The following is a 27,227-nucleotide window of genomic DNA, read 5'->3' as shown; positions in this document are numbered from 1 at the left end:
CATGCTAGACCGAAGCTCGACTGGTGCTCAGAAACTTGTGAGAATATTTGCTAGGGAGCAACATCAATCTTTTATGACTGTTGGCTCTCCAGTTATAACTTGTCACTGCGTAACGTGCCCCATGCGTAAGCGTTCCCCGGTGTTCCGTACTTTCATTTCTTGTAAAAATAAATGGGGGAAAAAATTCTATACAAATGACGCGACTTTGAAATATGCCGTTTTATAATTTCCGATTGTTATTTATTTATTCACTAACTTATTTTTTTCCTTTGCAGTAAATATTTTAGTGGGCCTTAAACTTGGCTTAAATGAAAAAAATGAAAGCAAAAATTAATATTTTGCTTACAAACAAAAAAGATGAAGAGGTGGTTGCAATATGTTGCTTTAATAAAAAACTAATCTGGTTATTTAAAAATATCAAAATGTTTTGAAACGCTTCGATTTAAGGGGGGAGAAATGGCAAAAATATTTTTTTTTTAAATTTTTCTCTCTCCTTTGCTGCTTTCGAGAAGCTATTTCCTTCTATTCATACGTACTAAATAAAGAGTTCTTTGAAAACACGTGCTTGTGATCAGTTTTTTTTTTTTTTGCTCATTGGGATGCTGTTTTCTTATGTGTAATGCTACATTTTTACACATGTCAACATTTTTCTTTCCCTTTTCTTTTTTTTTTATCCTCAAGCTCTTTTATTTTATACATTTTTTCCCTATCAGTTAGTTACTTTTAACAAAAAATACGAAATGTTGTTTCTGAAAAACTTAGCTTATACAATAACTTGATTTCAAATAAAAAATTAAAAAAAAATAAATAAATAAAATGCGATAGTTTCATTATACAAAAAGATGTTTTTCGAGGCAGTGCCTCGAATTCAGGTGGGAAAAATTCTCAATTTTACCGAATGAGGCTCTGAATTTGGATGAATAATCTAATACGAGCGAGCTCATATGAATGCATTTAATAAGAAGAGACATATGGTATTATTCGAAAAAATAAAATGCAATATTGAACTGCTGTCCCCAAGTTTGCCGAACCGCCAGACAAATGTTGGCAAATGATAATTTTTTGGGAAGGTCATAATGACCTCTCGTGACCTCCCATAGGAGCGCCACTGAACGCAATTACTGATAACATTTTGAAGATATAAAACAGTATCTCTTTTTCTTTGAATTTCTCTCTTTCTTTCGCATATTTTGGACAAGCATGATGAAAGACAAGTGTTGACGCTTTTGGCAAGTGTGCTTTTTTAAAAAATCAGAGCACGAACCAGAAACTGGCTTCCAAGGATGACGATGACATTACAATTCTGAAAACTGATAATGGCAAATTTCAACTCTTCAAATTGTGCGAGGGTCTATATTTGAGAAAATTTGTGCACGATCCCTTTCGTGAACAATATTCACACTACGTATTCCAGCTATAACAAGATGTTTACCTATTCACGTGATCAGCCTACGGCATACGATCAGAGAAAACAAAATTTAACGCTTTACCAGTCACAGATGCAACTAAAGGCTCCGAATGGACTTTCACAGAAAATTGAGAGCGACGCTTTTTCTTCTTCTTTTTGTCTTTCTTCTACTTTCTTGTTACTCTTTCATTATGCTTGAGTTTTTTTTCCCTTTCTATCGTCTCCGGGTGCATCTCTTTTCGCTTATTTGTTTCCTTCTCACATCCTTTACCGCCTTTTATCTCTCTCGCTAACGTTTGCACAAAATTTCGGAAATAAGAAAACACTTCCAGAATTCTTCATTCAACTTCGACGATAATTAGGAAATTCTAATCTTAAATGCTTTGTGAATGCAGGAAAGTATTGCTCACCATTTTTCGACCCTTCGTGAAATTAATTGATGTGAACTAATTACATTAATATCAAGTTGGTTTCTTTTAATATTGTTTCTCTGAATCTTGAACGGAATTTGATTAACAGTTTCTCTTTCATGACATATCTCAGCAATGTTATTTAATGAGAAAAATGGCTTAGTATCTCCATGGATGAAAGGCATTAGCACTATTTGGAAACAGGTTTATTTTCCAAATTCGCATATGTTTATTCTTAACGTCACAGATCTTGTGTATTAGATGCGTCGACGTACCTTATTTAGTTGTTTCTTTCAGTTTTGTTCGCCAATTACGTGCCAGTTTTTGCTTTCTTTATTTCTGCTTTATAATTTACCGAGACTCTTTCCTACGCTGCACTAAGTGTATTTATTGTGTTAACGTGTTTAAAAATTTTCCGAAATAATTTTAGGATGAATATACTGCCTTAAAGATTTCGAGGGCATTGAAAATAAAATTATTACCAAAGGTATAAACTATAAAATCAAAGAGTTGTATTCGAAGCGCTTATTTTCAGCATCGAATCAAGTGTGATACACTACCAGCGGCGGATTCAGGGGAGGGTCAAAGGATCAGCTGACACCCCTGTGATAAGAATTTTATTATGATAATTTTAAAATTCTTTTAGATTGAAAGAATAGTACGTGGAGTCAATGTTAAATTTTTTTCACTTGATTCTGCTAGGTATTTCTTCTTAGCGCATCATAATTAAAAGGATTGACTCTACGTTTTCTGGGCTATTTTTATTTTGAGATTTTTGTTCATTTTCTAAAGAATATTCATATCTAATGAGCTTAACGTTTTTTCAGAGCTCTCTTCCATCTCAAACCACGTGTGTGTGCGCGTGCTTTTCCCATCATGACTAATGTGTCTGCCTAAGAAAATGTGGCTTTTGATGAAAATATGAGGGAATATGATCCACACATGGTTCAGGTTGCGCCATTGGAAGTTTTAGGAGGAATGGGGAAATGGCGATTTGAAAGGGTTTTTGTCTCATCTGGAGTAGACGTGCTCCGTAGCATATAAGGGGTGCTCCATAACCCTTGGGAGGATGGGCTGATGATACTATGATTAACTGATACTTTTTATGATGGAGGTCTGTCCATTGAAACTTGACCCCCCCCCCCCTTACAAAAATTTCTGGATCCACCCCTGTACACTACACACGACAGAGTTCCCGTACTTACCACTACACGAGGTTTAACACGTTGGATGGGGCTTTGAAGAAAGCTCTACTTTTTGATCCAGACCTGCAGTCGAACAACCCCTGATCCAGAACTCCCAGAGATATCCATTTGGGATGGGAACTTGAGAACTTCATGACCACGAACATACCTAACGTGTCGCTTCAAGAGGGTATAAAATTTATCTCATTCCTTCTCCCTTGTGTCCGCCAAATTGATTTAAAACGAATCCATTTAAATAAATTGAGATAAAATGTAAATAAATGAATGAAGAAGCAATACATTTCTTCATTACATTGACAATGTATCAAGAAAAATATGAAAATATTTCCTATTTCAAAAAACAAAATGATGTTTTATTTTTATTATTTTTATTCTTATCGATGAGCTGCGCTGTAAAAGACTGCAAAAAGGATAATTAATCTTGTTCAACATCTTTCTTTTTAATGCGCTCAATCATTAAAAAAAGTGCCGATTTATGAAAAAAAAGTTTTTTTTTTTTTTAATTTTCATTTATCATACAATTTTTCAAAAAATATTTCGTTTTTATGAAATTTTATTTCAGTCAGAAATAGTACAACAAAATGAATTAAAGTGGATTAAATTTGAAAAATACATTCTAGAAATAACGTTAGTAATTGAACAAAACCAAACCCTGTGGCATGACAGCCTGTGAGGGCCAAGAACAACTGTGCCCAGTCAGTTTTCCTGACCGGGGGCTCTGGTGTGCAAGGCAGATGTTCCGGTTAGGTGGTCAGCCTAACGCGGAACCCCCAGTGTTTAGTTTCCAAGTACGCTTGGTACTCATTTTATCAATCCACTGAAGGGCTGATAAAATAAATAGCTGAGACAACCATGTCCAACCCCAGAACAAAGACCCGCACAATTTCAAGTGTAAAAATTAGAACATACGATCATGAATTATAAAAGAAAAAAAGTAGAAGCAGAAGAAAATAGTTAGAAAGTATTTAACAGAAACGCTTAGGAATATATTGTAAATTTTTTTTATACAAGGAATAAATGGGCCAAATGTGATTTAGTGAAAAATATTGATTGGTCAGAAAAACAGTTTCACAGGAACAGAGGAAAAGAAATGCCCAGCGATTGCAAATGAATCTAAAAATTGTCTGTGTCTTTGCAGAGAGCTAATTAGACTGTCTGATACAAGATCTGCAAGATAAAAGACGAAGACATCGTTTTGAATAATTCATGGCGACAAGTAAGAGAATATCAACTGGTAAAAATGTATTATAGAAAAAAAAAGGTTCTTTCCATCAGGGTTACAGTATGAAAAATCATTGCAGCTCCAGGCGAAATTGAAATAGAAGAACGAAAAGTGACTCGTTCGTTTAGGATTAATTGATAGGAAAATCTTCCGGCTGCGAAAAGAAGAAATTGTTTTACTCTTGGTTCGTTTTATATTTTTGGAATGTAATTCGAGTTCATTGCTGAGCTAAATATTAAAATGTATGCCGACAGAAAATGTGTCAAAATTTTGCACTGTAAATACATTGATTTTATTAAACTTTGCATTGAACCAAAATGGCTAATTGCAGGAACCCCCTAATTCTTGGGAGACAGCAAAAAAGAACTACAAATTCGAAACCGCAATATAATCAACGTCATTAAAAAAGTAACGATTCAATTAACATATGAATTAGTGGCATTGTACTCACAAGAAAGAATAATTCATTATCATATTTTAACGATTTTCTAAATAGAAATAAAAGAAAATTAGTCTACCAATTTTTCTTTTAAAATAAAATTATAAGAATTTAAACATTTCTATTGTTTTCTGTTGGAATAGGAATCTTTAGCTGCAACAAATTAAACGTTGAAAAACATACCAGTTTTTTTGTTAAATAAAACTTTTTCTGAGAAACACAACTTTTTTTTTTCGCTTTAAGCACATATAAAGCAACATTTTTTAAATATAACTTTCGAGAGACGAAGGAGAAGCGCGATATATCAGAATGAGCGGTATACAGAGGAGCGATGTAACGAGGGGTTACTGTTGTTGGGTAGCTTTGAATTACCGGTTGATCGATCCCAGTTGTGAGTAGAAATATTTTTTTTCTCTTAAAAGAAAAAGTAAATATTACCTTACATATGTTCAAATCTTCTTGTACAACTATGTTTGCAAGCAAACTTGAGCACATATAAGATTATTTTGCACTAGCTACAGCTAGATGCTTGCGCAAACAGCTCCTTATGCTTGAGCATGTACGAGTATACACGAGGGCGAATCCAGCTTCTAGTTTTAGAGGAGATCATTATCGAGAAGGGGGGGGGGCGAAGTGCAATTTTTGTGTACAGTAGGGGTTTTCGAAACATTTGCCCCCAAAATACAGCTTAAGGGTTGTTTGAGAAGGGGGAGTCATGAGTCTCTCTTTAGATCCGCACTTGATCTTAAACTGTCTGATATAATGAAGACATAATAATAGAATTTTTATAGACATATTAGTCAGCTAATACAATCAGGGTTTTGCACTTAAGTAATATAAATTTATGTAAAAAACTTGACTTCCATTTACACCAAATATTTTTCTCACCTAAGACTTGACTTCCCTTTACACCAAATATTTTTCTCACCACCATATATAATGCATTCAGTCATATTCTTTTATCTGAGAAATCCTCGCTCCTGAGTGTTTTTTTATTTTCTTAAAAGCAAAAACCAGGAATTTCGATCCGGGGCGCATTATATCTCTTATGCTCTTCGCGGCGTATTCGTGCAAGAGAACGCAAATTGCCTCATCCCTCTTTGTGTCACCGGCGCATGCACAGGTGACTTCCTTCTAGGCTCCATATTTATGAACTCGAAGTCTATTTCGCCTCCGATATGGCATTCCTTAGGTGTAACCCGACAAATCCCGGTCGCCTAACCTTTTGGCAGCCGCGTCAAAATCGAGTTTCCGGAGAAATATTCGAGTGCACACTTTTCTGACCGACATGTGAGAAACTCGCAGTGAATTTCCGCACTCCATGAAATATTCAGCGCCGCAGTTGCAAATTCAATCGCGTTACCGATATGGATCCTGTGTTTGGAGACAAGCTATGTGTTTGGTACCTTAGATTTTGCATGTGATAGTAAATTTGAGGGGCTGATCAATCACCGCCAAGCGCGAAGGGAGGGAGGGGGGCGGTGTTGTAAGTTTACGTGGGGAACTGTTAGGCGGAATTTTCACAAATCGATCAAGTGTGAGGCAGTGTCCGATGGAACATTTTTTTGCTGCCATGTATGCCCTTAAATTCCGTTGATTTTCTTTTTATACAAAAGATCTTCTCGGGTATCTGTGGAGAACTTGGAGATGGCATTTATATATGTAATAGCATATTTAAGACGATTTTGTTCAGAATTAAACCCCGATGCTAATTTTTGTTACTCAGATCTATGATTTATCTGTAAGTAAAACCGCAATTTAAAGCTCAGGGTAATGTTTGTGTACAAAGTATAATGATATGGCATTCTGATAACTCATTGGAAGTGATTAAAATGGACAATGAATACAACTATGAACGTTTGGAAAAATCTTCAAACTTTTTGTGAAATTACCGGTACATGTTATCGAATTACAAGGAATTCACTTTTCTGTGCAAGTATATGAAACTGTGAACTATCTCTCAAAAAGATGACAAAATTTTTTGTTTCTCTCATAGTTTCGTGCCTTTGCACGAAAGCACGAGTTCTTTGTTTTTTCGCTAGTATATGCATTTCGCTAGTATACTCTGGAAAGGATCAGCTATTAGACTCATGGACCTGCCTCCATACAAATGTCAGTTGAAAATATAAAATCGTGAGATTATTATACATGGAAAGTTAAAGAATGATTTTATCCTTTGATATGGTGTCAATGGTTGACGATGAATAAATTGCAGAAGAAAAAAAAAAAAACTAAAAATAAATAACTTAAAATTAATATAAGGAAAAAAACTCCCAGGAAAGTGAAGCTTTTCCTTTTCGGACTTTTTATTGTGAAAAAAAAAAAAATGTTTCGAAAAACTTACCCTATTAATAACCTGTCAGACTATCACTAATTTAAGAATTGGATTAAGTATTTTGAAAAATAAGTGTCAACCAGTAATAAATGAAATTGCATTTGTACTCTTTTGAATTGCTTTTGACTCATCAAAAAGTTATTTTGTGTGATTACCGAAATTTCAAGAAATACGAATTTGAAAATTATCTTTCAAAAATATATTTATTAATTTTCTTTTAATTTTTTATAATTATTATTTTTTTTAAGTTTGCAATTGAATTATTCATTGCTCGATTGTGCGGGGATTGGGATATTTCTTTACTTTTTTTGCTTGAAACTTCCTGAAGAATTGTGCGTAGAGTTCGGGGACTTAACTTTTATATTCAACCTCCGGAAAAAAAAAATGTGATTTAAATTTCGAGCTATAATATATTTTCACAAAATTATTAAAGCCAAAAATGTATTTTCAATCCTTTTGGTGACGTAGAGGGTAATGTTTCTTTCAAATTCGATCTGAATTTCCGCGAAAAAGCTCCTTTTATATTGGTTTTTGTGATTGATTGTCTTTAAAGAGTCAAAAGCAAGAATACCTCCTTATAGGCGGTCGAAAAGTACTATACCTTTTATGCTTAAGCTGTGTATGTAAATTGAACTTTTTGCCAGAGGGTATGAAAAACTGTGAAATCAGCATATAAGGAAACGTAAAAATCAATCTTAAAAATTCAGAAGTAGAAGAAATAGATTCGTGTGAAAGTTATTTGTTTTTCTTATGAGCATTTTGTGTTCTATTTTGCAGACAGTCTTTTTTTATTTTTATGGTTGTATTTGTTTTAAAATATTCAAAGGTCGCCAAAGAAGCAGTTTTGCACCAAATAGGTTTCCATGTTTGGAAATGAAGCTTCTTTTTCTCTTTTTATTTTGTTTTCCGAGAGAGTAAAACAGGCTTGTGAGTTAAGTGATTTATAAAAAGAAATTTCATTTCAATTCACGAGGTAGCATTAACAAATATTTTTTGTAAAAAGCATTGACTTATCATGCCATTCCATTTTAGAGAAAAATTATAAATTAATGCAATGGTATACTTATTATTTATTAATTTTCTAAAAAGTAGAACTCATTCGATTACTGTCCATTTTCCTTTTCTTTTTGCTTTTATTTTGCAATTCAGTTATTCTAAATTGGAATCACCACCCACTTGTCCATTTTATTAATTGTTATGTCCATTTCTTTGAAGTGAACTGAATGCTCATGTTCCGTATTTGTTTTACAAATTTTCATCTAATCACTCTTAAATATCATCAAAATTTTATTCTTGAGTTTCTTTTGTTTGTTCCTTTTCTTTGTCCTAAATATTTCATTTATATTCAACACATAATTATTATATACAATACACAAATACATCATTCCATTCAAAAACGTTAAATTTGTTTCTGTATTCAACACATAATTATTATATACAGTACACAAATTCATCATTCTATTCAAAAACGTTTAATTTGTTTTCAAAATCATCATTATTATTCAAAATATAAAATGTCCTAAAAACTTTCGCAGAGTTTAAAGCTCATTTTCAAGGTTTTTAAATTTTTTTTAAGGTTTTAACTTGCTGCTTTTTAGTTTCAGTTATCTTTGATAAAATTCCTCCGTTTGTTAACTCTTACTGAATACATTTTGAGACGTTCGATACCATAGAGGCAAAAGCTCATTTGATTACTTATCTGCGATATCTTATCATCGAATCCTTTTCAAAATTCACTGAAACGCAACTTACTAAATCTCATTATGTAAATGAATTTTCACGGTATTCGAATGTAGGGCAATTAGTGTTTCTTACGCACACTGTAAAAAAAAAAAAATGTGTAACCTTACTCCATAAAATCGGTGGCAACTCAGCTGCCTCAACTGCTCTGGAGTAACTTAACTGATACAAATGGTGTAAAGTTAAAAATCGCTTGTGGAAGGTTTCACCATGGTAATGTAACTATAGCGTAGCGTCTCACTCATTTCTGCGTAAGGTTACACCAGAATTTTCTGTATGCTTACAGATAAATTTCTTGAAAGGTTGCACATTAGCAAAAATTAAGCTCTCATCTGACTTTCTTGAACGATTTATCAAGTTCATGCTTTTCAACAACCAATATACACCAATTATTTATTTATCTTAATATAAAAACAAGAAATTTTTATTGCAGAAAAAGAGGAGGCAAATGACCTGAGTGGGGTCCGAACACGCGACGCGAGTCTCACAGAAAAGGTCGCTTTTACCACACGACCACCAAGGACGGTTTACGCATGCGCTTTGAATTCTACTGAAACCATAGTGCAAAGTTCCTCCAACAATTTGAGTTTTTTAAACAATGATGCCACACACTTCAGAATCTGTGTAACTTCAGAATCCGTTAATACTGGTAACCTAACGCATTTTTTTAAAAGTGCAATAACTTACTGATCTTGAAAACTATAAGTCAATCGTCATTCAATTTTCAGTGTACTTAGGGGATACGACTTTCTTGCGCACAAGCAAAATACTAAGACATTTTTTTTCCATTAAACAATTTAAACACATTGTTGCGTGTTACCTCCAGTAAACCCCTATTTTTTCGGACACTATGAAACCGGATTTCGCTTAATGCGGATAGCCGTTTAGAACAGTCACATACTGTATAAATAAAAATAGAGTGAGCGCAATAATATGTTTTTGTTCACCCTCTTTTGCACTTTATTATTGGATCTTTGTGATTTTGTGCAGTTTAATATTTTACTCTCTTGAATTCAAAATACAATTTTTACTGTGCACAGTAGTTTGTTTATGCACCGTGGCTCAATTTATAGGTTAATTTGTTTAATCCATGCATTCATTACTTCGGACCACCTGGATCCCCTATTAGTTCGGATTAATGAGGTTCTACTGTACATATTCAGGGTGATTCTTCCAAAGGTCGAACTTTTTCCTCCCTCGTTTTCAACCAGTCTCGAGGACGAACTCGCATAGCCGATTAACCAATGTAATATTAAATTCTTCAGGTGCCTCAAGTCTCAAGTCAAGTCAGAGTTAATCTGATGTGTACGAAAATCGGACTGAATGTTTCATACTGCATATCATTTGACATATTTCTTTTTTTTTTTTTTTTTTTTTTTTGTATTTATCTTATTTTTTATTAAAAAATTTCAGGATCGGATGTACTGCCGGATAGTTTCCTTATCTTGCTACTGCCAATCATCAGGTATATTGACCAGATATGCCGGATGCAGTATGTTGACCGCATACGGATACCTGCTGAATTTCTAATGTTAATTACTTTCATAAAGAATCTAAAGCTCAGTAACGGGTCAAAATTAAAAACTTACCTAGCGGCGGCAATTTTGGCGTTCCATTTCTAATCTTGGCAAAAAAAGTTAGTTCTCTTATTTCAGTTGGTATATTTACTGCAATCGATCAAGAAAGGATGCGAAAATCGAAATCTTCTAGAGAATTGAAACGTGTGACATTTTCTGACGGAATTTTTATTCCCAGCAGAAGGAAAACAACGAACCAAGAGAAAGAAGAAAACGAATAAAAGTCAACCTTCCCTCCACCTCTACGTTCTCTTTACGAGAAAAAACTTCAAAATATATACTGCCTTGTTTCGAATGTACGAAAACATAAATGTGGATGGGGTTAGGGAAGGGGTGTCCTTTTCCGGAAGAGGTGTCAAAAATCAAACGGATTATCGTTATTTCGGATCTTTTTTGAGGAATAGCTTTTTTCTTCGCGTTTTCGGCTTAAAAAGTTAACGTCACTTCACGAAGTCGAACTGTCATTAGCTTCTAAGTTTATTTTTTGCTCAGAATATAAAGCATGCATTGATGTGATAGATTTTTTTCAAAAATAGTTTTTGCATGTAATGAGATAAATTATCAATACTTAGACTTGATAGCACGCTTTATAATTTATTGAATAAAAATGCTATTTAAATGAATCAAATTGAGTTGTTTTTCCATTTTTTGTCATTTTTCAAAACCGTTTGCCACGATCAACGGACTTATTTTTATCTCATTTTCTCAAAAGATTTTATGAGTCAAATTTTATAAATTTTTATTTTATACGTTTTTGTATTTTTATAAAGAATCAATGCAGTTAATTCCAAACAGTTAATTCCCTACTACTGTTAATTCTAATTCATTTCATGGGAAACGTCAGTTTGTCGTCGTTAACGTTTCAGAATAAACTGAAAAATTCTTATGAATCAGTTCAATTTTTCTGAAGTTAAGAAATCAAGGAATTTTAAATCTAGAAGATGCTTCTTTATCCCATTTTGTTTTTGTTAGAGTTTAAAAAAATAAATAAATAAATTCTCCTTATTTTAATTCGCCACATCGTGCAGTATACTTGCGATCACGTTCCTCGTTTTCATGTTCATTGTACAGCTAACACAGCAGTTTAAAAAAAAAAAAATACTTGATGGTTTTTACTCATTGCAATTGTTTGCCTACAAATTTTGCTATTTTGTTTTGGAAGTTTCTCTTTTTATTTCATTTTTCCTCATTGTACAGCTTTACAGAAGTATATTTATGCACACTTATTCGTGTGTAGAACTAAAAAAAACTGTTAAATACTATCAGCTCAATAACTGACTAACTAAACGGTAACGGTAAAAACCGTGAACTGATCAGTTGCAAAAGACTGCTGATTCTCAGAAAAACTAGAAATGAATAGCATTACGGTGAAAAACTTGACAAACTGTGCTGCAATCGATAAATTTCGCTATTTTGTGTTGGCAGTTTCTCTTTTTATTTTATTTTTCCTCATTGTACAGCTTTACAGAATGATATATATGCACAATTATCAGTGTGTAGAACTAAAAAAAAAAAAAAAACAACAAACTGGGAAATAATATCAGCTCAATAACTAACTAAATGGTAACGGTAAAAAAACCGTGGACTGATCAGTTACAAGAGACTGCTGATTCTCAGAAAAACTAGAAATGAGTAGCACTACGGTCAAAAACTTGACAAACTGTGCTGTAATCGATCGTCATTAAACTGTTAAACTATCATTAACATCCAGCTATACAGGAGATAACGTCCATTAAACCGAGATCTAAGGAGGGATAACGCGCTATAAAATATGATAGTGTTTATTAAAACGAGAAATAAACCGTGTTTCAATCAAACATGTTGATTATGGATCATTCACATATTGGACAGTGCTATGCCCCACTCAATCGTTAATTGGTCAGTTATCCGTTAATTCAAATAAACCGTTAAATTCTAGGCAACGTAACGTTGAACAATTATACCTCTTTCTCTTAGTCATTGACGCTTTTCTACTGTTTGCTTAAACCAGGGCTGCGGAGTCCTAGTCAGAGAGGTTGTTGGTTGTGTTGAATTTATTTCCTCAAGAGCCTTAATAGGCTATACTGCGCCAAATCGAAGGCTTTAAAATTCCAAAAATTGCAGTCGGGACTGCCCTTTTCCCTCCAAGTCCTATTCTTCCAGTGCTGCCGAGTCAAAGTCGGAGTTGGACATGATTTTAGTTGAATGGATTCAGAGTCGGAGTCAAAGCTTCTAAAATTTCTGGAGTCGAAGTCGGTCATTTTCCTTCCGACTCCGCAGTCCTGGTTTGAACTGGGATAATCCACCGAAATGATGCTCGTTGAAACGTAAGCCGTCCCTTACTGCCTTAAATTGACTAGCAACGGCACGGTTTACCGAGTGGTATTAGTTACAACAGCAAAAGAAATTCAGAGCCTGATTTACCTTTTGGTCTATCTTGACGCATGGAAATTACAGACCATTTATGAAATTGCTACAAATATAGATTTTGCTTAATCGAGAGCAGTGTGGCTCGAAATACAAAACAGGCATTTATTTGTCTCTAGTACGTATTCCTTAATCTTAACCATCTAGCCTGTAGCATATGCAACGAGGAAAAGGGTGTGATAGCAATTCTACAGCTTCTGTAACATACTACAGTAAAACCTGTAAAGTTGACCACCCTTGTTAGTTGACCACCTCTCTAAGTTGACCGCTATTTTCAGGCACAGAATCTGATCTGTGCCTGAAAATAGCGGTCTTATAATTCCTCTTCTATAAGTTGACCACTAAAGTAATGCGCCGCAAATGGTCAACTTACACAGGTTTCACTGTATTCGAGAAGGCCTCTGACATATGCTTCTGGACTACTTCCATAACATTTCTTAATCGTTCGCTATTGTGTTTCTTCAGATCTTTTGCTGGCAGTAGCTATCTAAATCTAAAACAACTAAGCAGACAGTTTTCTTATCCAAATCACTATAAATATAAATGTTTTGCCCATAGCTTTTACCTCACATTAAAACATAATTCATGGGATCTTATGAAAACATTTATTACGTATCTTTTCATAAAACACCGTCATAAATATGGAAATGCACACCTCCATATATGATGCCGAATCAAATAAATATGCTAATGAATTTCAAAGCCTTAGGTATAGAAGAATTTATGTTGATATGAGGTTGAAATCCTTTGACGATTTATTTCACAATTGCGAAACGCTTTTCGTAAAGTACCACATCAATTCTGTCACGTATTTCTGAACGAGGCTTGAAAATGCCCGATTATTAATAATTGCTATTTATAATTAAATTGATTCTAGAAAACGTGTATTATAAATTTCGAAGCAGTAAAATGAGTTCCATTCATTCGAAACCGTTTCTCTTTTTCGGATACAAAAATATTTAAGTTATTCTTCTGTTATTCAAATGAGTTTCGCGATTAATGACTTTGTAGAAAGAAGCAAAATTTATTTTATTCTTATATTTTTAATTCTGTCATGTTATATTGCACTTTTGTTATTTGAATTGCGATTAGAATTCGTTTGGAAACTGTTTTTGCAATAAAACATAAATTGTTTTGCTGCATATATTTTTTCAAATTTAATAGGAAGGTATTTCGGATGAGCCTTTTTCTGTTACGGTAATTTAAATTGATCCATTTGATAATACATATTACAAAATAATGCTTGGATAACTGTAAGATCACAAGAAATGTTATGTTTAGTTTAAAAAACTAGGTGGACTTTGTAAAAACTTCGTTTTAGCCAAAATAAATGATTTTAATTAAATTTTTAAATTATTTGAAAACTGCTTCACTTAGTATTTCGTCCAGAAATATATTTTACGCCTCCACAAGGTAAGGGAGGGTAAGGGTCACATTCGTGGAAAATCATAAATAATCCTCAACAATTAAGTCAGCGTATTTTAAAGCTTTGTATCTTCAGTAAAAGTTTAGCATGTAAAAAAAAAAAAAAGTAGGCATTTAAAAAATATTATATTTGAATGCTTTGTTATTCTTAAAATACAAACAGTGCTTAAGTGCTAAAATATAGGCTAGAAATCAAAATAGTACACATCTTTCTCTGCCATTTTTTAGTAAGTTTCTCCTTAGAAAATTTTTATTGAATGTGATTTTTAATGTTTTCGTATATAGTGAAATCCTTTTACAACGAACTTCAAAAGACCGCAAATTCTGTTTGTTGAAACGGAACTCAAAGAATGTAATGGTATGCAAATCGGGACTAAAAATGTATTTGGTTGGAACGGATATTTCTTTGTATTGGTATATGTTGAAGCAAAATTTCACTGTAGATAACTCCTCCAAATACGTTTTCCACTTCCAAAGGATTTCAGAATGTACTTTCCTGACTTGAATCTCTTTCTCCTTGAAAATCCTAATTACTTGTGTAATGTGTATCACATAATTTGAAACTTCATATCACAAATGCAAGTTCATTCTGCCAAAATACTAGAAGGGGAAACACTTGGAAGGAAAAAACTAGATTGGAAATATTTTCCTCAACATAAAAAATAAGTTCATAAAAATAACTAGAAGAAAAGCATAGTTTGATATCCCGCCAGCCCATAACTACTATCCCCTTGCTAAGAATTATAAATAGAGCATTTTTATTGGTAAAAAATGAACTTAAAAAATATGCAATTTGCTAGCTAGCATTGTTGACGAAATTCCCTTCGGAAATGTTTCGTATCATGACAAATGTATTACATCGGCCGGGATTCTGTGAAATTTATTGCCTTCCTTTGTGGATAAAAATTATCTTAATCGGCCGCTTTCGCTATCGGTCTCCAGAGAGTAAACCCCAAAGTTAGGACAGCACTGCACTAAGTAAAGTGTGCATTTATATTAAACGGCCAATCGGGAGATTGCGATGTGGTCCGGCTGTGTCCGGGATTCCCTTTTTGACAGGGCTGTCTGGGTCTGGTGACAAAGATCTCCCCCAGCTTCGAGTAGAAGTACCACGTGTTCGTACATTCCTCTGGGGAGAGAGTAAACTTGGAGCTGAAGAAATGTTGTCCTTTTAGATTAAAGAAAAACTGGATCCCCCAGTAGTCATTAATTATATGAGTTGTCATTCGATACCTCGGAGAAGGGCGCGAGCGAATAAATTGCCTTTTCCATCCGCACTTGATTTCTCGTTTTGAAATCCAGTGCCAACTGTGCGGAAAATGACGGTTGTTAATACCGCGCATACATTTTTTTTTTTTCATTTTGAAACCGAATTTTAAATGATATGCGATGGAAAATAGGGTAGGGTGGCCCAAAGCGAATAAGTCGCCCAAAGCTGGTAGGCCTTCGTAAGCCCCCGCATGGTGTGAATTACACGAAATCACGCGTATACATACACGACAACACGTAACACGACACATATCACACGTAAACACCCCCGAGTTTTAATCAATCCCGATGAAGCAGCAGTGAAGCGGCATGGCGCAACCTGGCTTAAAATAAAAAAAAAAAAAAAAATACATTTCTAAAAAAAAAGAAGTTCTGTAACTTGTGATTAGTCGAAGACCAGCTTATTTTTTTGATTGTCAATAATATTACGTTATTTTGACGCCATCCACCTACAAACTACGATGGTCATTCTGTTTCTTTTAATTATTAATTTAAGGTTATAATCCACTATAATATTAAAATCTGTTCGCGTCCGTCCGTCTGTCTGTCTGTCTGTCTGTCTGTCTGAAGATCGATCTTCTCGAGAACCACTGTGAATCGGGAGTCAAACGAGATACCGATCAATTCGAAATTTTCCAAAGAAAACAATAGGACCAATCTCATAATTGTACGACTTTAATTAGCTGAGATATTAATTAAAACGTTAATTAACATAACGCTATTCAGGAATTTTTATTTCTTTCCTGTTGCCATTTTGCATATGGGTGAGCAAATAAAATTCTAATAATTGTGTCAAAAAAGATTTTTTTGGCTGTTGTCCAAATCTTAAAACAACGTTTCCATCTAGAATTTCGTTTTTAATTAGTTTAGAATTGGTTGCTCTATTCGGTCATTTATCGTCTGTCCTTTCTTATTTTTTCACATTCAACGTTCTTAACTCTTTTCAGCATGTGAAAAATGTTTCTTTAGTAATGTTTATTGATTGAAGTGTAAGTTTATCATTCACCGGCCTCATATTTGGGTACATTTAGGATGTGCGACTAATTATGTTTATTTTGTTGGACTTTTTTCCGTCACATGGGTGAGTTTTCGAATTGTAATAAATCTCTTTTTCCTTCCTGTTTCGATTTTTGCAATACAGTTTGTATCGTTAAAAGAACACGTTAAATTAAGATTGTTTGGATTTCTTTAAGTGAAACAGAGTTGAATGAACAAAAAAGATTGTTTTTAAGGATTTTAACTAAAGCTTAATTGGAATCTGATGGCTTGATATTAAATTAATGCTTATTGGTATTTAATAAGTCTTGGTGCTTTAGTTTCCGTAATCAACAAAAAAGTGTGTGTCATTTTATGTAAAAAGCTGATTGTAATTGTACATAAATATTTCAGATATATTCTATCAGATTTAATTCAGTTTAAAGTGAGCACATTTTATAGTTGAGAATGCATATATTTTCATCTTTTGTGCTAATTGAAAATACTCATAACTTGTGTTATTGATAAATATGATTAACGTTAAAGAGGTTTTTGCCAAAAATATGCTCTACTGGTGTTTTGCAAACCTTGCATTACGCGTAATTATTTACTCCTTAGCGCTTTAGAAACTGATGTCAGAATAATACAAAAACATCAATTGAACAGGTCTTTCATTTTTTAAGTAGCCCGTGCAACGCCGGGCACGCAAACTAGTTATTGAAATAAAAAGCGTGCTATTGGGCAAATCCGGTATAGTAGTTAATCATGTATTTATTAATAATTTCTTGACACATGTGCTGACTTAGATTTTCTATTTCAATTGAATAAGTTTAACTTTAAAAAGTTAGTTTTTATGATGGCAATTAATTAGTCTATTAATTTTATCAGTTATTTATTTATGTTTTATAAAAAAATGTACTGACTTTAAATTGGATAGGTATGACTTCTTCATATATATTTTTTTTATAATGGTAGGTAGCTAGTCAACTAATTTAATAATTTATAACTTCATATTTGATTGACAAATGTACCAAATGACAATTAGTTAAGCTTACCCGCTTTGGGCCCCCTTGTAGGGTAAAGCAGATTTTTCAAGTGTTTGTAATGTTTGATAATAAAACTATATTAGGTTTGAAATAATACAAAAATCACTTTTTATTTTGAAGTTCAAGAAACCTGCTAGGAAATAAAACCGAAATTGTTTGTGATAAAAATTCAAAAACTACAATTTTCGAGCGTTCTTCGAAGACCTACCTGCTTTGAGCCACTCTCCCCTATAGCTTAAAAACAAGGTATCTGATTTTTTTTTCTTTTTTTAATAAACAGTGAAAACCAGCAGTGAAAAGTTTCATAGCTTTTCGCCTTGCACTATCACAAGTGCAATCGCATTAGTTGCCCTGCACTAATGCAATTTTAAATTTAGACTCACTTGCAGTAGGTAAAAATTTATAAGGAAAATCAAATCATTCATCTTGAATAGAAATTTTAAGAGATTTTTAGAACTGTATATTCGAAGTACATTCAAAGTCAAGAAAAATAAAATTAATTTCCTGTTTGAAATCTTACATTTGTAAACTAACTCTCGAAGTGACGTAATTGCGCTGTTAAATTACTGAGCTATTTGCTTAATCACGAAGATAGTTGAAGTAGTACAACATACATGATTGGAACTCTTCTCTCTTGTCTGTTTTGTAAATACTGACTGCATTTAGATTTCTCGGTAGCTGCTGTTGCTGCTTCGATTTTGGAAAGTTATTTAATAGAAAGCTAGAATCATTTAGATCTAAATACCTTTGAATTCTTTTTAGTGTTTCATCGTTCTAGAATGAATTAGAATTCCAAGAAGTCCTTTCTCGACAGGATAATTGCTCAGATTTTACCAAACTGCTTTCAGACTGGGATGAGAATTCGATATGCCCTGAGTGGAAAGTCAATGATTCTTAAGAAGAATATTTACATTCGTTTCTGAATCCAATTTGTTCGGAAGCATTCTTTAAGTAATATTTTATTAAAATTATTTAATTTTCATCCGTCTTGTTATTAACGTCTTTACTTTTCTCATATCTATTGGTTTTGAATTATTTTAAGCGCGATTCAATATTTCTCATTGACCATGTAATTTTTGTTGTGAAATAACGTTTACAAATCAAGTTTCTAGTGTTCAAATTGTATATTTGTGAAAAGTGCACTCTCTCCATGAGAGTGGCCCAAAGCGGTTAGGCCTTCGTGCCCCCACCCCTCATGGTGTGTTAGCTGCGATGCATACGTATGTCGTGTTTACACGAACATCCCCGAGTTTTAATCAGCCCCAGCGAAGCAACAGTGAAGCGGCATGGTGCAACCAGGCTTAAAATAAAAAAAAGATACATTTCTAAAAAAAAAAAGAAGTTTTGTAACTTATGATTAGTCGAAGACCAGCTTTTTTTTTTTTTTTTTGATTGTCAATAATATTACGTTATAACGACACCATTCACCTACAAACTACGATAGTCATTTCGTTTGTTTCTTTTTTAAATTTAAGGTTATAATTATTTAAATAAAAAACGTGCCTTTGGGCAAAGCGGGTATAGGATTTAATTACATATTTATTTATAATTTCTTGACTCGTGTGCTGTCTTAGATTTTCTATTTCAGTAGGATAAGTATAACTTTAAAAACTAATATTTTAGAAGGCAATTAATTTAATCAGTTATTGCTTTATGTTTTATAAACAAATGCGCTGACCTTAAATTGAATAAGTATATCTGTTTTATATATGGCAGGTAGCTAGTCAACTGTTTTAAACATTTATAACTTCATATTTGGCAAATGTACCAAACCTCTCGTTTTTCTATCTAGACTGTCTATTATATCCCAGCAGCAGTTAGTAATTTTAATCAATTTTAACTTTAATGCACTTGACGTCTTCTCATTTGATTCTTGAAAAAAAGAAAAAGAAATTAAGAAAGCTCAAATAAAATGTCGATTGGATACTTTCTAAGGGTATCTATACAAACATATCTCACGTGTGTTCGATTTTTCTTTGCTTTTTATGCCAAAAATAATTTTTTAAAAATGGTTTGCAGATTCAAATTATTAGATGCTATTTTAAAGCTTTAATTCTGTAATTGCCTTCACAAGAATAAGTTACAGTTATTACAAAAATAATTTTCAAGAAGAACAACAAAAGAACTTTTGCTTCTGGAATGCTTTGTAAGTTAAATTTGAATTCGATCAGAAAATCGAAGAAAATAATGAGATTTCGCCAACCTTAATGGACCATAATTTTTGATGACAACTAAGCATTTTTCAGATTTATTGCCATCCCATTGATTGCATATTAGAAATCCGATTATCTTCGAAAATGAGTTTGGGATGAATCATTTTTATTTCTTTTATTGATATTTACATTGCAACGATCGGAATTGTGGCATTATGGCACATAAATAATTTCATAAATGGTATAGAATTTCTATAAATAAAAACTGCTGAGCTTTCTAAAAGATTAAAATGTGGTTTCGTAAGTGATCAAGCCAACGGAAACAATAATTTTAAATCAAAACGAAAGAGTAATGCGTCTTGTCACCAACAAGCCACCGAATTTCCGTAAGTAGAGAGACTAGAAACAGGAAAACCAGATGGTCCTCTTCAGGACAAAGAATATAAAATGAAAAAAAAATGCCCGCTCTTACCATTAGCATTTATTCACTTTTTCTTTGTTTTTGCTACGCTTCTTTGTTTATTGCTTTGATTACCTGTTCTTGCATTCATGGAACTGCTTTTTCTCTCATTTATTTATTTATTCTTTTTATCTCTGCAGAAAATGTGCTCAGGAAGAAAGAAGAGATCTCTAGCTGGAAAATGATTTTTGTGATATTATTATCTCTCTTGCCTACCATCTTGGCAGCGAAGAGCAATGGCGGTAAGTGAATGCATGAATTGTTTTACCGGCGAGTTTTAGGTGCACTCGGCTACGCAGTCAGCTTTTTATTAATTTAACTGTAAGAAATGTTATGTTTGGTAGAAGAAAATCAAGACGCCTTTGGATATGACCGCAGCTTAGCAAATTAATTTTGTTATATGAAAATGATATTATCTTTACTGCAAGAAATTTTTCTCAAATAGATTAGCTTTTGAGGGTAGTGCTTCTTTTTTTCGTTTTGAGAAGTGCAGACCTCAAATTGCTTTTTCGATATCATATTCTCCAAGCAACGAGAGTTAGTTCTTATTTTTGCCCATGAATATTTTCTTGTTGTGCACTTTTTGCTCATTGTTAATTTTCATTCTCCTTTCTATTCTTCGTCGCTTGTGTTATGTGTTTTCCGAATGCTCTGTACGACATCAGGAAAACAGGAGCGTACACAGAAATTTATTTTAAGAAACCAAATATTGTGAGAAATTTTCGAAATTTAAGTTATAAAATATTAAATCTTTATTCACGATGAATGATTTTAATTTTGTTAAGGAAAGGGCCAGGTCCTTTTTTGCTTCCCCCCTAAATGCGCCTTTGATTTAAAAAGAAATCCGAAACAATATTTTAAAAAATGAAACTAAAAACATTATTGTTGGTTGTAAGGGTATTTTATTTAAGATTCATCTCTCTCGATTGACATATATCGTCTTACAAATTAAACCTGAGTCATTAAAGCTTTACGTAGACTCTATAATTACTTTGACAAATGGTAAAAATTCAAAGTTCACCCAATTTTAAAGCAAGTTTTAATTAAAAAAAATCATTGACTTGGATCATTACGTTATGTATTCATAATTGTTTACTAATATCGTAATTCTTTGAAAAGCAATGACAGAATTTAATTTTGTAAAAATGAAAATTGAATGTTCTGTTATGAGTGAAGAGTTAAAAGGTAAAAAACCATTTACCACTCCTTGTATTTATTTCATGTACAAAGGATGATACATGAAGTTGGAAATTGCGAAAATACACTCCCTGACCCCCCCCCCCCCTTCCCTTTAAATAGCACACGGTTTGGAACAAATTGGTGAAACAGTTTTTTTCGGATATGTGTAGCAGCTGGTTTTTAACGTTAAAAATTAGAGACAAAGCGTGACGTAGGCGTGAGTAAACATAGCAATTTAAACAAAAAAAAGTTAACCACATATTCTGATAAAAATAAGATGTACAACTAACGTATATATGCACGCCGAAGCAAAAACCACATAAAAATTATCTCAAGACAACTTTTGCCTACCGAATATTGCATTTGATGCACAAATCGAGTTCTTTTAAAGAATAAGTGAAGGTTTTAAAATGGCTTTCAGTGTCGAAAAGCTATTTGAATTTAAAAAGTTTTTATTTCACTTTTTTTTTGCAGCTGCTTTTTTTTTTTTTATAAGTAAGAGAGTTATGATAAAGGATATACTTTTTTGCGCTTCAAAGAAACACAAGCGCAAAAATAATGGAATTTATGCTTGAAATGCAGAACTGATGATTTGTATTTTTTTCTCTCCTATTTTGTTTCCCGACGCAGAGTGCCAAAACGCATCAGTTCCTGCAGCATGATCTCTTAAGAGTGTAGATTTTGTGCCAAGAACATTATTCATACCCATGTCAGATCTCTTAGAAAACAGGCATAAGCTTTATGATAAAAAGACATTTATCTTTCTGGGCTCCTAAGAATGCGATCATAAAACATCTGTCACATCGAGCGCTTTCGTGGCCCAACTCGCGAGTAGCTCGAAATCTCATTCTCAGTCTGGTCACATTTCAGGCACTCTCACCCTGCAATCACTAAGGGTATTCAATTACTCGCCTGCCTATAAATAAAATCGAAAAGCAGGAACGAAGAAAATAGATTAAGAAAAAAAAGAAAAAAAAAACTCCAACACTCTTGGTAACATAAAATGGCCACCCGAAAATCACGACCAATTACCGTTTATTACGTCACCTTTAAAAGTTCAGTCCAAGACGGTTCAAGTTTCGATCAAAATTACCTGAGACGGGATTATGCGAAAAGTAGTTAAGACTCGGTACGTGCTCTGTTTTTTTGTGAAAGAAGCCGACTTTGTACTAGTCTGCGAATTAGGGGCTCGGCATTTGGGAGTGAAATTACCGAGGAAGATTTTACGACGCCAAATGGCAACGCTTGTCTCTTGGCGCTAGACAGTATGCATGAGCTGGAGAGGGAAAAAAAGAATTTTAATGAAGCACGGTTGACCATAATCGAGTGAGTCTGACAAAGGTGGATTTTGTTTTCCGAATTTCAAATTCATTGCTATAATTAAATAGACTATACCACACGAAACATCTGAAGAATGAGATTTAGGAAAATATATAAGGGGTTTATTGTCTAGCCATTTTATGATAAATTTACTACCATCGCTCTTATTTCCCGCACCAATTTTATAATAAATCTTTAATAATTTTCCGCTAATTTCATTTATTTTGCAATAACAGCTCACGAAAATTTAGAAAAGAGAAATATAAAGAGAAGCTCAAATATCTACCTCCGGGCGTCTAGACTGACGTAAATCCAAATATTGTGATTTTCAGGTTATTTCTGCATTGGATCTAGAATGTGATTCCGAATTGAGTCATAACATCGTATTTCTGGAAAAAAAATATCCTTAATAATATTCAGTAAATTACCGTCCATTAACCAGGGCTAAAGCAGAAATACGTGAAATACACCGCCAACTCAGTCATTCTATGTACGAAACAAATGTCTCTTGGTTCTGCTACAAAGTAGAGATAATTGTACGGTAGTCTGGCTTTGAAGTAGAAATTTATTTTCTTCTTCAATGTTTGCCTTTGATTTCAGGAATTATCAAATATAGTTTTTTTTTTTTTTGAGGAAAATGATTTTATAAATCAAAATATTTTTTTTTATGAATATTTAAAAAAAAAATCAATCACTAAACTAGGAAGACGTTTATGATGGAACTCAAAATGATAATTTATAGGGATGATTCACTAGAATGCATGTATGGCACATTTAAAACGTTTTTCTGATAGCCATATTTGTTTATAATGACGATTGATTGAGGACGATATATCTTCAGTATCCTTACTCAATCATTCATTTTCTGAAAACCACAAGTTTAACAAGAAAGGGAAACAAAGCATACGCACACATCATTAGTCGAAAGCTTGAGGTTTAAATATCTGTGAACCAAATGATATAGTTGTTAGGTTTGGAACTCAAGCTAGCTTAAATGATGTTTTCAGTATTTCCTCCTTCAATCGAGATGCAGAAAATTAATCTAAAAACTATTAATTTTAATAAAATGTATGAACACTATTTTTTTTTTTTTTTTTGTATTTTCCGTTTCACTAAAAAAATTGACGTTTTTGTTGTGTGCGATTTGGTACATGAATTCTTTCGTTGCTGTGAGAATTTATTGCTTCTTTCATCCGAAAAAGTTGCATTTTACACTTGCATCGGTTTCTATAATAAATCATCGATTATATATTTCCACGCAACGGAAGCGATTCCAAGCAAGTCTCTTTATTGTATTCGGCTCTGTTATTTTTTATTTTTTTTTATCCGAGAAACTAAAATGTCGGAAAAACTTTTTGAAACACTTCTTTAAAACAGCGTAAGAATTTCGTTCTTGGTTATTAGATATTCGTCGCGGAAGATAAAAACGAAACTTTTATTTTTATGATTCAGCTTTCAAATTTCGCTCCGCAATTACTGTGCTCCCAGCCAAACAAAAGCAACTTTTTTTACCCTCTTTAAGTATTTTCCTTACGACATTTTTTTTCTGTTCCTCGTACTTTGTTTGTTTTAGGAAGGAACTATAAAAACGAAACATTCAATTTATGCGCTTGTCTTGCGACACCTGGGGCAAATGCGGAGCTAGGGGAAAAAATGAGATTTCTGCGCCCTCCCTATATCTCCTGTACTCTCCCGCCTAAAGGCCACTGAAGTAGCAAAAATGGTGAGCAAGGTTCGACGACATGTTTGAATCAAAATTAAACCTACAATGAACTTCATAAAAACTACATGAAGTGATTTTTTTATTGGTACTTCCTTATGCTTTTTTTTCTCTTTTCAAGAGTTATCAATTAGTCCAGTCTTTTGAAATTAATTTCTGCCTAAAGATAGATAAGAGTTGTCGTTATAAGTGCATGTTTCAGAAAAACGAGTTCTAAAATACCGAATAAAAAGTTTCAACATAAATGACGCACTCAGAAAGAAATGAATCAACGTATGTGAAACACAAACCTCAACCAGGGGCCATTATGGGAATTCACGGGAAGTAACTGTGTTCGCCCAAAAATTTCCTTATTCGGCAAACTTAGTCTGACGATTCGGCGAAATTTGCAGTTCCATTCAGATTGGCAAATTTTATTCAGATTGAGCAAAATGATCACCACTTGACGAAATTAGGATTCCCATTGGGCAAAATTATCACGACTCGACGAAATTAGGATTCCCATTGGGCAAAATTATCACCATTCGACGAAATTCGGAGTCCTATTGGGGAAAATTTGTAGATTCATTCGGAAAATTGAGAATTTCGGTCCTCCCAAAAATTTATGTTCGGGGATCCCCTGTCATCAGCACGTTGCAGCAAAGAACCTGTCTCGAAGATAAAGTGAAGTTGCATTCTTCGTTCAATACAAATTCTCAAATTAGTGTGTGAATATTTCGAAAAGTTGTGCGTTAACGGTGAGCAAATTACTAGATTGGAAGGTTGCTAGTTCACTCTTTAGTAGTTAGTTTACTAGTTCACTTTTTTACTAGTTCGCTTAACTAGTAACTTTATAAAAGATGAAGAGACGCTACTGTACCTGAAGTCTTTTGGTTTTAAAATTAAATGCACAGTAATCCCTTGTTAAAACGCTCATAAGGATTTGAGCTTCTGCCACATAACGAAATATTTCAGTTAAGAGAACTTTGCTTCCATTTTGAGATCGGTAAAGAAGGAAAAAATGTTGTTTTTCTGTTTCCTCATTTTTTTGTCTATGGACTAAACAGAATTTTTTTGTTCCATCTGAAATCGCTGAGATTTAATTTAAAACTTTGAGTACCCCAAAAATCAATAGGCATATTTCAGTCTGTTTTTAATCTTAGAAAAGCAATTAGCCATTTAATCGAGTTCAGCTGTTTTTATTAAGAGTCATTACAATTCAAGAATAAATTCAAGTTTTTGTAAATGCACAAACCATTTAGAAGTACGTCAGATGCATCATTTTTCTTGACTTTGGAAAAATCGCGTTTTTTTTCTCTCTCTCTGTCTCACAACAAGGGCGATGTACCTTCCGTTTTCTAAAATGACCAAACACATATCTAAATTTCATCTAACAAAATTTCAAAGTACCTTTTTAGTTCAATTTACTGATTTTGTATATTTTTTTCCTACTGCTTAGAAGTGCTCAATTATTCCATGACTGTCAAAAGTTCTGAATTTGCGATCTCAGAGTTGCGAGAGATCCCCGTTTCGTAAATGTCTTGCTTGGCAATGCTTCTGAGTTATTGGAGTCCAAAAATGTCTGTCACAACCGTGTTGCTGCAAGAGTTGCGACCGTCTCTCGCTATTTATGCACATTTAGACATTCGAACGACTCTGTTTAGCGTCATTTGTATGATAAAGTGGGATCTGGGAATGTTCTGATGATGTAATTGCGATCCATAAATAAAAGATTGCTTGTTCTTTTATACTTTTATTACTTTTCGCTCTTTAAAAATTGGGGTTGCCACTGTGTGCCGACTCACTCGGATATTGTCCACAGTAATCCGAAAATGTCATAAAAATTTTGACGTTTCGAAATTTTCAAATTGTTGCGTACGCTTCTTTTGTATTTGCTGATTTGTTTGTATTTTATGAACAGCAAGATTTTTTTTTAATGGAAATTCGTAGATCTTTTTAAAAAAGTATGTATTTCATTATGGATAGTTTTTGCATGTTTTATTTTATTTTTAAATTTTACCGTAATAACCTATATAATTGTAAATAATATCCTTGAACAAGTGAACATCAATCTGAAAATAAAGTGTCTTCATCATACTTTCACTGGCTGCAAAAAAAAAAAAAAAAAAAAAAAAAAAAAAAAAAAAAAAAAAAAATTGTAATGCTAAAATTAAAAAGAAATAAACACGGAAAACATTGATTCTGAGAAACCTTTACCGATTTAAAACACTGCGATCTTTTTTACAGATATTACTAATTGCATTTTAAATGTAATGCATAAAGTGTTTAATTTTAACAAAATGACACTAACCAAAACAATCATACAACAAAAGCTACGATAATTAAATTATTTCTATCTAGGAGCAAGAACCCTTTTCTTAGTTGAGTAAGGCGATATTAAAATCTTTGAAAATATTTTTGTACAAAGAGCTACTTTTTACTCTCTCCAACCCCGCTTTAGTTTTTTGATGATCGGTTTTTTTAGAATCTGGTTTTCTCAAATCGGTTCCTTGTGCATGCATATATTTGTTTATCGTTTATTTAAACCTTTCTTTCACTCACATCCTTGAATTTTAACCCCTTCAGTCGGAATTATGAAATACTTGACCAAAAATATTTATATTTGGTACACAGTATACTATGGTAAAGGGTATCTTATAGACAAAATTTCAGGTTTGTAGGAGAAAAATTAAAAGAGATATGGTACGTCCAATATTCCGGACTAATATTTTTGAAATTATATTTCATATAAAAAAGATAAAATATGAAACAAACTTCATTATAAAATGTTGTTTAAACAATAATAAAGCATAATATATGCGTTTGAAATGATTAATTAAAAATTATATAGTTTTTAAAAAATCAGGAAAAAAAAAACCTAGCTTTTTGGACGAGAATCCATGGTTGGAAAAATGAGTCACTCTCTATCTTCTAATCCTTATATGTCAGTATTGTCATT

The 27,227-nt window shown here is 33.0% G+C and overlaps 1 protein-coding gene across 5 annotated transcripts in view; it reads left to right on the top strand.

The window, feature by feature from the left end:
* LOC129228378 (adhesion G protein-coupled receptor L1-like) overlaps positions 1-27,227 on the top strand; it is a 339,788-nt gene that overhangs the window by 58,625 nt on the left and 253,936 nt on the right. For all 5 annotated transcript variants that reach the window (XM_054863073.1, XM_054863058.1, XM_054863065.1 and 2 more), the window contains exon 2: positions 20,211-20,312. In XM_054863073.1, coding sequence (XP_054719048.1) covers positions 20,211-20,312 — 102 coding nt within the window. The remainder of the gene's footprint in view (positions 1-20,210; positions 20,313-27,227) is intronic.

This window comes from Uloborus diversus, chromosome 1 (genome assembly GCF_026930045.1).
Source record: "Uloborus diversus isolate 005 chromosome 1, Udiv.v.3.1, whole genome shotgun sequence".
NCBI classification, from domain to species: Eukaryota; Metazoa; Arthropoda; class Arachnida; order Araneae; family Uloboridae; genus Uloborus; species Uloborus diversus.
Note: the sequence above shows the minus strand (reverse complement) of the source record. Positions and strands in the feature narration are given on the sequence as shown.